The 14,740-nt window shown below is 40.4% G+C and overlaps 1 protein-coding gene across 1 annotated transcript; it reads right to left on the reverse strand.

The window, feature by feature from the left end:
• Positions 1-3,718: 3,718 nt before the first annotated feature.
• Positions 3,719-14,000, reverse strand: LOC149816512 (uncharacterized). Its single transcript, XM_089986911.1, has 5 exons — positions 12,907-14,000; positions 9,915-11,674; positions 9,037-9,095; positions 7,978-8,048; positions 3,719-3,941 (listed from the first exon to the last, which is right to left on the reverse strand). The coding sequence occupies exons 1-5, from the start codon at positions 13,998-14,000 to the stop codon at positions 3,719-3,721; spliced, it is 3,207 nt and encodes a 1,068-aa protein (XP_089843037.1).
• Positions 14,001-14,740: the final 740 nt, after the last annotated feature.

Consider the following 14,740-nt stretch of genomic DNA (forward strand, 5'->3'; position numbering starts at 1 on the left):
CATCTGTTTCCATATGTAAACATATTCTGTTACATACAAAACAACAAAATAGTTGTTATACCTAGTGGTTTAAGGGCTAGGATGGCAATGGACCGGTGCGGGGGACAAGGTCTCCACCCCTTCCCTGTCTCAAAATCCGAACCTTCATCCCGGCACGGGGATGGATTTTAACCTCCACCCCCACCTCCATCCCTGTTTCATGTCCTACATCCCCGGTCCAAACGGGGGTGAGGCGGGGCGGGGCCCCGTTTTCCCTCGGTTTAGTGTCATCCCTTAGAAGGATTGGGGATGGGCAGGGCAAGGCGGGGATAGAGACGGGGACGGGGCGGGGCGGGGCTCCACTTTCCCCCGGTCCACTGCCATCCCTATTAAGGGCTGTCCCCCTTACAATGTGGGAGGTGGTGAGATCGTATGCCCCCCTTACAATGTGGGAGGTGGTGAGTTCGTATCCCACCCTTCCCTTAATGTTTAAAAAAAAAAAAATTACATCAAGTAGTCCAGCACAAGCCAAGGCGAGACAGCCAAATTTTTTAACATGTCAGTCCAAACTCGCTCAAATTCAGCCCGTCGTCTGCAGCCCTACTAATATATAGGGATGTCAATGTATAGGATTTTATCCCATGTTTGCCTGAATATTCTGTTAAGTAGGATTTGGTAATTTAAAACCATAACCAATTGTAATCAAATATATATATGGTTTTGAAGTTTTGCTACTGAATCTGATATCTAAATTTGATGGATACCCAATCCATTTACATGTAGAAAACTGGATTTAGTATGAGCTTTTCACCATGCCAATCCAAATTCAAATCCATTTAGGCTCTGTAGTAGTTGAATGAGAGTTAATGCAGTTGGTGAAAACTTGGTTAAACATACCTAGGAGGTGGAAGTTTGGAAACTGGTGGCTGGCTGGGATGAGTGTTTATGCATTTGGCATGAGACATGAGGTTCTCTTTCCTTTGCATTTACACTAAAGAACGAAATTGATAGATAGCTGTCAAATCCAGGATTTGGCAGCTGCTACTTTTTCAAATGCATAATTTCCATTCTACTACAAGTTTTCAAACAGAGCCTTAGCCAACATTTACTACCTACATCTGACCTGCCGCTCACAACCCTACTAATACTTGATGTTTTTCTTGACTAATTGGTTGAATTGAGAAAAAAGAGAAATTATTAGAATATATATATATATATATAGGAAAACCGATAAGGTCGAATGGACATTCCTCGAACGAGCATTAGATGGCGCTCGTTTGACCAAGTGTTAAAAAAAAGGAATTAGCAGCAGTCCTTGACTGCGTTAAAGGGTCCAAAAATGCAAAAGAAGAAGCCATGAGCGTCGCTGTTGATCGAGTGTTTGTCCGACGTAAACTGTTTGATGATAAGGGTTACTATATATATATATATATATATATATATATATATATATATATATATATATATATATATATATATATATATATGTGCGCATAAAGAAAGAACGTAACATGAAATTGGAAAATTCATCGCCAACTACACAACCACAGGTTCTAGGAAAATTATGTGTTACATATAAGATTACAAAAATTGATAAACAGGAACATATTGTTATCAAAGGACACAAATAACTATGATTCATGTCATTTATTTTTCCTACTTTATTCTTTCAAAAAATGACACTTTAAATTTACAAGAAACAGAATTTTTAAATCTAAAAAAAAGGTCACTCCAAGAAGAAAAGTTACTCATCCATGAAAAACCATAGCACACGTATCATGCAACCGATGAAAAAAACTTAGCTGAAATTCTTAACTGATTCCATTATGAAATGAAGGATCAATTGAATACATAAACACTTTCACATTATTTACACATTCTAAAACGTTGTCATTGTTATATGAAAGGAAATCTAGTAGATTCATGTACCTTAATTGAAATTCTACTAAAAGCTTGTTGAACTAATGCAGGGCTGCCACTACAAGAAATTACCTTGTTATCGGTGCACCTCATATTTGCGCTAGTAATGAGACACCTTTACTAGTGTGAAATATGTTTGCGCCAGTAAAAAGTTGTGTTATACTAGCGAGACATATATTGTGCCAGTATAACACCTTTACTGGCGCAAAATATGTTCACCCAATAAAGATGGCTTTTTATTGGCCTTTTTTTTTTGCGCCAGTAAAGGCTTCATCAAGTATTAACAAAAAAAAGAAGGTTCAAGAGATGTGGCCTTCCTGCGTCTCTCAAATCTTCGGTTCTCTCTCTCTCTCTCACCCCCCCACCCTCTCTTTTGCCCCTGGCCCCTTTCATGCCCTCTCTATCTTATTCCTCCATCTCTCTCTCTATTGCCCCTCTCTGTCTTTCTCACTGAGGTTCATCCGATTTGTCTCTTTCATGTTGTGTTCATTGATAAGATAAATATTTTTTTATATATAATTTAGAGGAGTTTTATATATTATTTTTTTATTTTATGATTTATTTATTCAATGCACGTTAAATATGTTTTTTTTTATATATAACTTAGATTTTAAGAATTTTACATATTAATTACTTATTTTATGATTTATTTATTGAATACATGCTAAATATATTTTTTTTATATATGATTTAAATTTTAGAGGTTTTACATATCAATTGCATATTTTATGATTTATTTATTAAATACATGTTAAATATATTTTTTTATGACTTTGATTTTAAGGGTTTTACATATTAATTACCTATTTTATGATTTATTTATTTAATGAATGCTAAATATGTTTAAAAATCATACTATAATATTAATTACATTTTTTATGATAAAAAACCCTTTGTCAAAGTGAGGAAAACCCTCGGTGGGCCCCCATAACCCTTACTTACTTGGCCTACCACTGAAAACTACGAACACACTTGTGTATCAGTGGGTAGTCCCTTTATCTTAGCACTCTCACAACCACCCCGCTGGCCATCCGGGTGACCAACATCAATTACATTTTTAATCCCTAGTAGCTTTCATCTATGGACGAGGGATTCTAATTATCATGAACTTAAATTTCTTGATTTTTTATAAGGTTTTTAGGCTTTATTTGAGTGCCTTAAATCAAATGGGTCGTCTAATATTCAACATTTTTTGGTATTTTCCCCTGATTTTTATAATATCTAGATAAAAGAAAATTTTAAGCTTATTTTTATGATTTTCAAGTACATGGTTATAATCGTATCAAAATTTTTAAGAATTTTTTTTTTTATTTCATTAAAAACAAAGTTGAAATGAGTTCGGGTTATGCCTGACAAGTTGAAAGGGTAAAATGGTCATTACAAAAAGTTACAGGGACATTTATAATTCGAAGGTCATAGTCATCCATTGACCGGCTCAGTCATGGAACATAGATGCCATTTTTTATAAAAAAGGAGGCCTTTTAAGATTTAATTGGGACTAAACAAATTAGTAAAGGATTTGGTTTTAGTTCCATTAATTAGGTTGGAACCTAGTTAGTGAAATTAGACCCTAACCAAAGACTAACCAAACTTAAATTGGACCTGGATTGGATCCAGTCAGGATCCAACCCAATTGCTAAAACACAAACGCGTACTAACATTTTGCCCATTTGGCCATTGATTTCTAACACAACAAGCTGTGCCCCCCTATCACCACTTGTCTCCTCCACATGACCCCCCCAGCCAATACTCATACGAGAGACACCCTTTTTCTCAAACCTTATCACCTTTCTCTCTCTCTACTCTCCCTCTCGTTAGCCTATCTCTTTGCTTCACCAAGGTTCACGACCCGACACCAGTCGGGTATCTGGTACACCACCTGTGTGCCCTCATCACCAACCTCTGCAACTTCTTTCCCTTTTCTGCCACAAGTTGGTGCCACCTCTTGGCACTGCTCGACCACCTTGCGCCACCACCCATCCTCGGTTCTGTCACTTCTCTTGCTATCACTAGTGACTGCAACCCCTGAACGACCACCATCTCTGTTGGATGTTGACCACTAGCTAGCACCACCACCATACGCAGGCCCCTTCATGGCGCCACTCAGAGACCCCTTTTGATGCAAACCCATCGAACCACCGTGTGTTGATCCTCTACTGCAATTTTTTCTGCAGGCGCCACCGCTATTATCACCGCTGAGACGGCCCCACTCTGCCGGACTCTTCCCCTCCCTCTGCTCCACCACAAATTGATTCACTTCACCATCGTAGAGATTCTGATTTTTGATGTAGGGTTGCTACGCTACTTACGTGGTAGTTATATAATATTACGAAGAAACTGCAATTTTCATGCATTCGAGGGTCGACCCGTGCTTGCCAGAGTTCAATCCCTGCTAATAAATTATGTTAAAAAGCCTGTCGGGTTGACTCTCACTTAGTTTGAGTCGACCCTCGCTATTCAGTTCTATTTAAAAAGCCCGATGGGTCGACTCTCACGTAGTCTGAGTCAACTCCTGCTATTCAATCTCTATTTAGAAAAAAAAAACTTTGTGGGTTCATGCTTTGCAAGAGTCTACTCAAGATGTTTTTATTCAAAGGCCTAGTGGGTTGACTCATGCTTTTCAAGAATCAACTCAAGATGTTTTTATTCAAAATCCTAGTCGACTCCTTATCTTTTCTAAGGATAGTGTTATATTTTTTGCAAGGGTCGACTCATGCTTTGCAAGAGCCGACTCCTGATTATAGCAAGGGTTGACCCCTGCTTTTTCTTCTATGATCTAGCAAGGTTGACACATATTTTGATGAGTCAACCCCTGCATTTATTTTTTGCATTTTGGGAGAGTCGACTCATGCTCTGTAGAGAGTTGACCCCCGTGTGCAACCTCTTATGTGGCATGCAGGGTCAATTCCTCAAAAGAAGAGTTGATCCCTGCTTACTCAGATGCTACAAGGGTCGACTCTTGGAGAAAGATGAGTCAGGGTTGACTCCTAGAAATATGAGTAGGCCCCTACTCAAACAATGCATAGCAAGGGTTGATCCTTGGCTAAGCAAGTCTACTCATGGTATGGTTGGGTTTGGATTATGGACAAGGTTGACTCATGTCATAATAGAGTCGTCTCCTGCACTACAAGAGTCCACTCCTAACTTTGGCATATGACTTTGTAAGGATCGACTCATGTTTGGTAAGAGTCAGACTCATACCTATTTGACTCTATTTTGAATAATCTATGTAAATGAATTGCTAGCACAACATGTTCTTTTTTTGAAAATCAAGTATGATGGTTCATATGTCGTATTTTATGCATGCATGCTATAGCTTACATAAAATCATGTTTTCACTTGTAATGTCTCATACACATGTAAAGATTTATAAGTTTTCCATATATTTCATGCTCGCATGAATGATTAGCTCAACAATAGAGTTAGGGTTCATGGAACCCTATTGGCCATTTGGATACTTAAAACCCAGGAACTTTGGTATGCATGCATAAGTTCGGCTCAAGACTGAGCTAGGGTTTAAGAAACCATATTGATGTAAATTGAATATCATATTTGTATAGCATGTGATATGTGTTGAAAATCATGAATTTAATTATGTTTGCTTGTATGCATGAGATCTGCCTTCATAGTCTAAGTGATTGTAAAATCTAAAAGCGATAGAGCAATTCTAAATGATGAATGATACATGCATACATATATACTTAATATGTTATATCCACCTTCATAAGTGAAGTGCTCAAACGAGCTAAAGGTACCAGAGCAATTCTTAATGGATTGGGTACATACAAATGAATCATAATATGAGGGTTACCCTAGAGGGATACCTAGGCTATTGAGCCATAAAGTGTCTATTGGTATAAGGCACAAGAAATATTTAGTCTCATTAAAAAGATAACCCTTATAAGGTGGTAGAACTTTGAGTGATATATGTTATATTTTTTGAAGCAAGGCGTCCCAAGGGTCTCCAGTCACTCGTAAATTTTGGAGGCTGGAGCTATCGATGTGTCTTAGGGGATTTTTAACTTCTGCAGTAAGTTCAATATGCATATAAATCAGTGGTTAGTAGCCTCTGAGGACTTCTCTTGGTCATGTTGTCATCTCCTTTGGAACAATTTCAGCTAGTCACTCGAGTTTTTAATATACATGACATAATAAACCCCCGAGTGGTCTCAGTCTGAAATAGTTAATGGCACTGTGCTCATCATCAACCCATAGTGAATGTAAATATCGAAACCAAGACTTTCTTATTCACACAATTTGTAATAAAAATATGTTTGTTAATTCAATGAATAAAGCTTGATGATGAGCATGTGTTTGCATAATGTCATGGAACATTCATGAGCTTTGCACGAGTCATATGCAAAAATGTGTTTTAATGTGATAGCATTTTTATTGCTTTCAAAAATTGTAGACTTCATATTTATCCTATTGAATAACTTCATTAAGGCAATGCAATATCAATGGATGCGAATATACGTTTAATGTTATGTGATTACCTGTGACACGATGTTGACTTACCAGGCTTTCATGAGTTTGACCTTTTATATGGGATTACAGTGGGTGGTGAGATGCAGTGATAATGTTGAAAACTAGAACTTTTAAGGATTTAGGGCTAGATATAGGATTTTGTTTTTTATTTGAAGTAAATTCAGTCTTTTCGTTATTGTATGGAAGATAACCCGCCTGAGGTTTTGAACCCAAGTTAAAAAGGTTTATGCTAACGAGTTTAATAAGAAAGAAAAGTTTTAATTTTTTCGCAAAAAAAAAAATGGGGTTAAAAATCTCTGAGCGTTACATGCCGTTGCGATTTTCCCCAAGTGCTTTAATGCTCTTTGTTGTTTGAAAGTAGTGGGATTAGCAAAATGCTGCATTGGGAATGGAGTTGGCTGCCTCAACACAAGAGGGTGTGTTTGACAAGCCAGTCCTCAACAACATATTTTTGGCATGGTTTCTTTATCTCAATGCAAGGCTTCCAGACAAAGCCTTAATTGCAACAAACTTCAATTCAATTATGGCTGGTTATGAATTAATTGAATTAGGTATACCTAATTCCTAGGTGGCATAATAACCAGAAAGGTCAAGGATTTAGAGCGAGTAAGTTTGACAAAGTGTTAGTGAATGAAAGGGGGTTACACGGCTTTCTGAACACAAAAGGAAAGCTAATCCCACTCACTATACAATAAAAACGTCAAGATGAATTAAATTATTTGCCTAATATTGAAATATTGGAGAATTGATCGACAATACGCTCTCAGCTAGATTTAAAGAGTGAAACAGTTAGATTCTTCACTTAGCTCTTCCCAAAAAATGTGAACAAGAGGTGCTAGCCGCCGAGCCACACAGAACCAAGGGTCACACCAGAGAAAAATGAAACCATGACTAAGGGTGCGTTTGTGTGTCATGGAAAGTGGGTTGTTTTCTGCAAAAACGCAATGACAGGCTTGCAGTTCTACTGGGCCCACAGTGACAACACAAACAAAGAGAATAGTGCATGTTGGTGAAAAAACCTAGACAAGCGTGCCATTTTACATGTTAGAGGTGGTTTTTTTGCGAAAATACTTTTCCATGCGGTAGGGGTCCGATTCCATTTCTGCGGCAGTGGAATCCATAGAAGGGAGTGCTGCAACACCCCATTTCGTGACATGCAAACGACCCCCGTAAGGAGGTAATCACAGAGAAAATCAAAGAAGCAATTTTTGATATGGATGCCAATTGTGCTCTTGGCCCGGATGGGTTCTCCGACATTTTCTATCAAAAGTATTGACACACTGTGGGGTAAGACGTTTTGCAAAGAGGTTAGGAATTGATTTTTTACTAAAAAATCTTGAAGATAATCAACTGCACCAACATCGCCCTCATTCCGAAGGTTGAAGAAGTCGATAAAATGCATTTGTTCAGACCTATAGGGATTTGTAATTTCATATACAAGGTTCTATTCATGATTATAGTAAAGAGTATGAGGGGAACCTTGTGTTGGAAAAAAAAACTGGCTTTCCCACAAGTGTGAATCGATGGAGGCAATACAACGATGATAGTGGAAGAAAGGTAAACCAACAGGGGAAACAAAAAGAAGCATACAAAGATTTATATGGTTTCCTCTCAAGCAGAGGTACCTCCACGATGATCGATAGGTCAACACCTTTCACTATCTTCAAACAGAATGGCCAAAAGGCATAAGCTTTACAAACACACAAAGATGTAACGAAAAATAAACAAAGATGATATACCTTACTGAAGAACAAAGAACAAATGCTCTGAAGAACCAACCTCACGAAGTTGTCCTGAAAGAAGTGTAACAACACTTCTTGCCTTTTGTTCACAACACACCCTTTCGGTGCCCTAAAAGTGTTTCTCACACTTTCCTACTTTTTTTTCAGTTCTCTCTCATCCATCCCTTAAATAGAAGACGAGACCCATATTTAATGCGGAAGACTAAACGTCTTGCACAACTTACAATGCGCCTGAATCATCTTATTACAAATCGTTATCCAGCGAGTACTATAAATCACTATCCAGCGAGTACTGAAACAAATTGCTATCGAGCGAATACTGCAAATCGCTATACAACAAGTATTGTAAATTGCTATCAACAAATCGTTGATCCTCAAAACTCTGAACAACTGAATTGTCATTCAGTTGTGTGGACTTCTACAAATCACTATCCAGCGAATATAAGAATCGTCCTCGAGAAGATCAAGCATCGTGCTTGAGAATTCTGCCATGATAATGAATGTGCATCGAACTACTGATGATGCCATAAATGATCAGTTATCAGACGACCCATTTCCAAGATAGATGGGTCCCATAAGGAGGAAAACTCAACACCTTGGACAGGATAGTCAACTAGAATCAACAAGTCTTTCTGAAGTACTTTAATGGCACATGAGATGGTGGATACAATGAGCTCTAGTAAACAGAAAGGAGTTATATTTAATACGGATTTAGCCAAAGCCTATGATAGAGTAGATTGAGAGTTTTTGGAGGAAACACTCACTTTTTTGGTTTGAAAAAGAATGGATCATTCGTATCATGGTATGCATACGAACACCATCGTATGCATTGGTGATTAACGGAGAAACTAGCCAGCTGTTCAAAGGGAGTAGTGGCATCTGTCAAGGAGATCCACTATCTTCATACCTTTTTATTCTCGTCATGGAAAGATTGACTAAATTCCTGAATGATGCAGTTGAAAGAAACTACATCAAGCCAATAACAGTAGTAGGATTCAGATGGAACCACTCACTTTATGTTGATGATGCCCTATTTTTCATTAGAGGTTCTATCCAGAATTTCATTGATTACATGGAGACTTTTGAACGAGCATCTGGGTTACAAGTAAGCAAAGATAAAACCATATTTATCACATGTAATATATCTCGTAGTAGAGCTAGAACCATAGCAAGTTCGTGTGGATGGAGGCTTACCTCCCTCTCGCTTAAGGCTCCTACTCTTCATAGACAGGCTTACCTGAGTGATTTGTTAAGCACTCAGAAAATTCAAATCGAGTCTAGAAAGGTGGAATGCAAGACTGATGTTGATGGTGAAAATGTAAGAAAGAGAGTAGAGGGTAACGCAGGAGGACTCAAGCATGTACGTGGTTCGACTGATATCAGCCTACATCCACGGGAACGCCTACCGAATGTTGTTATATATTTTTTCCATGAAATGATACACACCCTTGATGGGTTTATATACACAACAGTCATATCACCAAAATAGGAAAACAGTACCACTACACCATGTAACGGGAAGGCAAAGGTTATCCATGCTGATGAATAGGGATTACCATTATCTTCAGTCGTGAGACGATGTGAAGGTCCCCAACAATATAGAAGGTTACCATATTGGTGGGATCCGTTAGAAGGCTTATCCTCAACACTCCCCCTCAAGTGGGGCGTGTATGTCAAAACATCCCCACTTGCTTATGCAATTCTCAAATTGGACTGAGCTTGTAGCCTTAGTAAGAGCATCGGCCAGTTGTTCTGAGCTTTTGGTGAGGGGGGTTTGAATCTCACCTTTGGTAACTTTTTCCCGGATGAAGTGACAATCGATATCGATGTGCTTGGTTCTTTCATGATAGACTGGATTCGCGGCTATGTGTATGGCTGCCTTGTTGTCGCAATGCAGGTTCACAGGGGCTTTAGTTTTGAAGTTCAGTTCCTCCAGAAGGGTTTTAGTCCATGCGAGTTCCCCGACAGTTGATGCCATGACCCTGTACTCTGCTTCCGCGCTTGACTTGGCTATGACATTTTGTTTTTTACTCTTCCAGGTGATTAGGTTATCCTCGACGAAGATGCAGTACCCTGTGGTCGATTTTCGGTCGTCAGAGTCTCCAGCCCAGTCGGCGTCTGAGTATCCCTCAATCTTGACATGATTATTTCTTTTGAATAGGATGCCTTGCCCAGGTGCCTTCTTTATGTATCTTAGAATTCTGTCAACAACTTGCATGTGAGGGACTCTAGGGTCGTGCATGTACTTGCTCATAGTATTGACTGCGTAAGCCAGGTCAGGGCGGGTAACAGTAAGGTAGATGAGTTTCCCGACGATTTGTTGATATCTTTCTTTATCTATAGGAGCTTTGTCTTCGTGACCTGTGACTTTGACATTGGGATCCATGGGAGTTTTGGCTGGCTTGCACCCCATTTTTTCGGTCTCTTTTAGAATCTCCAGAGCATATTTTCTCTGAGATAGGAAAATTCCCTTTTTTGAGTATGCAACCTCGATTCCTAAAAAAAACCTTAGTCTTCCGAGGTCCTTGATGTCAAATACCTTGTGAAGGTATGTTTTCAGGTCCTCGATGAAGAGTCTGTTGCTTCCTGTTATTATGATGTCGTCGACGTAGACTAGAAGTATAGTGGTATATGCGCCTTCTTTTCTGACGAATACTGAGTTGTCTGCTTGACTTCGTTGGAATCTTTTGCTTTCTAAAGTGAAGCTGAGCTTGACGTACCATGCTCTTGGGGATTGCTTTAGGCCGTATATAGCCTTTTTTAATTTGCAGACGAGGTCACTGTTTGCCTTAGGGTGCCCTGAGGGTAATTTCATATACACTTTCTCCTTTAACTCTCCTTGTAGGAATGCGTTTTTTACGTCCAGCTGATGTAGGTCCCATCCTTGGTTGCATGCGATGGATAGTAGGATGCGAACTGTGTTCATTTTGGCTACCGAGGTGAATGTCTCACTGTAATCTATGCCATAGGTTTGAGTGTATCCTTTAGCCACCAGCCGAGCTTTGTATCTCTCTATTGTCCCATCGCTTCTGTATTTTATTTTGTATGTCCATCGACATCCGACTGCCTTGTGCCCTTTGGGGAGTTGAGAGATTTCCCAGGTATGATTTTTCTTGAGAGCGGTTAGTTCTTTCTCCATGGCGTTTACCCAGAGATCATCTTTCATTGCTTCTTCGTATGACTCAGGTTCGCGATGTTGGCTGATCTTGCATAGGTATGATACATACCGAGGTGTGAGGCCTTTATACCAGACTTGTTTATTGATGGGATAAGCGATATAAGACACGTAGTCGTTGAGATGTGTAGGAGGTCGAGTGACTCTTTCTGACCTTCGAAGAGGTTCAGCAGCCTGAGACGGAGGATCGGGCGAAAGTTCGTTCCCGTCATTGATTGGTTGACTGACAGTGGGATCAAGTGGTCTGTTCTCTTGCATTACGATGCACTGAATGAGGTCGTCGTAGTCACTTGGTGCTGGAGTGGTTGGCTCACCCTGATTGCTGGCATAAGGCTTTTTAGAAAGGAAGTAGGGTTGTTTTTCATCGAAACTGACATCCCGGGATATATAGAATTTTTGTGAGTTGCAGTCATAACACTTGTACCCCTTCTTAGAGGAGGAGTAGCCAAGGAATAAACATTTGGTTGTTCTTCTGCTGAGTTTATCTCGGTTGTGAGGTGATATCCAGACGTATGTCATGCACCCGAAGGTTCAAAGATGCTTTAGTTGCGTCTTCTTTCCTTTCAGCCTTTCTCAGGGAGAGTTACCTTGAAGTTTCTTGCTGAGAGTCCTGTTGATTAGGTAGCAGGCGGTGGCTATAGCATCGCTCTAGAATTTTTTTGGCACGTTAGTTTGGAACATAATTGCCCTTGTTACTTCAAGGAGATGACGATTTTTCCTTTCAACTACCCCATTTTGTTGTGGAGTATCCACACAGGTGGTCTGGTGATCTATGCCTTGTTGTTTGCAAAATTCATCGAAGGCCCGATTTTTGTATTCCCCACATTATCTGTCTGAAGAGTTTTAATTCTCTAACCGAATTGAGTCTCTACCATTTGAGAAAAAATTTTAAAGTTTTGGTAGACTTCGTCTTTAGATTTCAAGAAGTATATCCAAGTGGCTTTGAGAAATCGTCTATGAACGAGACATAGTATTTATAGTCCCAAATAGAGTTTTCCGGCGCTGGGCCCCATACATCAGAATGAACTAAATCGAAAGCATTTGTGGAGGTGCTTACAAAAATAGGATAGTGTGTGCGTGTAAGTTTTGCGTATCGACACACTTCACAAGTGTTGGCATCAAATGAAAGTTCAGGGAATAGGGTTCTAAACACCCGATTTGAGGGATGTCCGAGTCTACAATGCCAGTGTCTCCCTTCATCGACTCTACTCATCATTGCCCCTAGTCCTTGGTGGATTTGGTAGAGTCCATTGAGCTGTCGTCCTTTACCAATCGTCTTCCCCGTAGTCAGATCCTGAAACTCAATGTTAGTTTTGGAGAATATGACTTTGCAGTTAAGTTCTTCTATGATTGTGGACACAGATAGAAGATTGGTTGTCAGGGATGGGACGTATAGGATTTGGTTGGCGGTTTCGGAGCCAAAGAATCTGGTGTCAATGATTCCCTTGAGGATCATGAGTGACCCGCTGGCTGTAGTGATGGATTCTTTATCCCGTTGGTGCCTCAGTTGTACGTTTTTTAAGTCCTTGGTCATATGGTGAGTAGCCTCAGAGTCAACAATCCATGGCTGGCTGTTTATGGAGGTAAGAAGAGAGAGCGTACCTGTCTCGCTGGAGGCGTTGGGGATCATAAGAAACAATAGTCATTCCTGCGGTCTTCTCCTTTTCCTGCATGCTCAGCTTGTGAAGTCTTATCCCTTTAAGAAGTTCAACCATAGCTTCAACGGTCAGCGAGGTTCCGACAGTGTGAGCCTGAGCCGTACGAGGTACGCTTGGGTCAGGCTCAGCCTTTCCTCGCATACGATCCGGTTTTCCATGAATAAACCAGCAGGTCTCGTGTGAATGACCTAGTTTTTTGCAGTGAGAACATCTGAGCCTTTTTTCCTTGTCCCGGTTAGTGTTGTTGTTGTTGGCGTTTGGTTCCCCGTATTTGGAGCGAGGTCTGGGGCCCCTGTGATCTGAGTAAAAGGCATATTTTTCTGGGCCGTCTTTGGCTTCTTCTGTATTGCCTATCGGATTCATGACTTTGCGGCGAGTCTCCTCTCGCATTATGGTGGCACAGACAGAATTCAAGGATGGGAGGTCACGGGTCATAAGGATCTGACTCCTTAGACTTTCATATTCGGGTCCAAGCGTGGAGAGGATATGAAAGACGCGCTCTTGCTCTTTCAGTTTGGCCGCGTCTCTGGGGTCGTTGGTGGTGACCTGGTATGAGTCTAGCTCGTCCCATAGGCTTCGGATGCGACCCAAGAACTCGCTGAAGGGGGCGTTGTCTGGTTTTTTCGCATCACGGATTTCTTTGGTGAGCTGGTACATCCGAGCTATGTTGTATTGTTCCCCGTAGAGCTCCTTGGCAGATCTCCAGATGTCTTCGGCAGATTCAAGAAATAAGAAACCATCTGCGATTTTGGGTTCCATGGAGCTTAAGAGCCAGGACATGACTAGGTGATTACCAGATTCCCATTCATCATACTTGGGATCAGTAATTTTTGGTTTGGTCTTCCTGCTGTTTACGAAGCCAAGTTTCAATCTGCTGCTCAAGTATAATGTTGCGGCTTTGGACCAGGGCAAGTAGTTGAAGCCATTCAGCAGACTGGTGGTGATTCTGAGATTAGGAGTTACCTGTTCATGGATGACGATTCTCTGAGCAAGAGCCTCCGTATTCGATGATGAGCCTTCACGGTTTTGGTTTGCCATTTGATAGTTGTGGAAGCTGGGTTAGTTGTGGCGGCGTTGAGTCTGGTCGAAAGGATCACGCTCTGATACCATGAAAACGTAAGAAAGAGCGTAGAGGGTAGAGGGTAACGCAGGAGGACTCAACCATGTACGTGGTTCGACTGATATCAGCCTACATCCACGGGAACGCCTACCGAATGTTGTTATATATTTTTTCCATGAAATGATACACACCCTTGATGGGTTTATATACACAACAGTCATATCACCAAAATAGGAAAACAGTACCACTACACCATGTAACGGGAAGGCGAAGGTTATCCATGCTGATGAATAGGGATTACCATTATCTTCAGTCGTGAGACGATGTGAAGGTCCCCAACAATATAGAAGGTTATCATATTGGTGGGATCCGTTAGAAGGCTTATCCTCAACAGATGGCTGCTAGAGTAATATTGATTCGATCAGTTTTATAGTCCTTTACAATTTATTGGATGGGTTGTTTTATGCTCCCTGCTCATATTATCAGTAACATAGATAGAGCAGTATGTGAGTTCCTACGACAGAAGGCCAAACAGGCTCACCTTGTCAATTAGGAACAACTATGCAGACCAAAGGCAGACAGACATTCAATATATGAGAGATAAATTTGGCATGTCTCTCAAAATTGGCTTGGAGAGTAGCGAATCAAGTCACTCTCCATGGACCAGCTTGGTGAGAGCAAAATATATCAAGGCAGAATCATTGTGGGTAACCATGAA

The sequence above is a fragment of the Nuphar pumila genome, chromosome 14, assembly GCF_984573655.1.
Source record: "Nuphar pumila chromosome 14, dmNupPumi1.hap1.1, whole genome shotgun sequence".
In the NCBI taxonomy this organism is placed as follows: domain Eukaryota; kingdom Viridiplantae; phylum Streptophyta; class Magnoliopsida; order Nymphaeales; family Nymphaeaceae; genus Nuphar; species Nuphar pumila.

Bases quoted from the DNA above. Each gene is read 5' to 3' on its own strand.
- LOC149816512 (XM_089986911.1), bottom strand. From the start codon at position 14,000: ATGGCAAACCAAAACCGTGAAGGCTCATCATCGAATACGGAGGCTCTT. The intron at 9,096-9,914 runs GTGAGATTCAAA...GGCTTGATGTAG, and splicing joins CCGGGAAAAAGTTACCAAAG to TTTCTTTCAACTGCATCATT. The intron at 3,942-7,977 runs GTATGCTTCTTT...AACATCCAACAG, and splicing joins AGGAAACCATATAAATCTTT to AGATGGTGGTCGTTCAGGGG.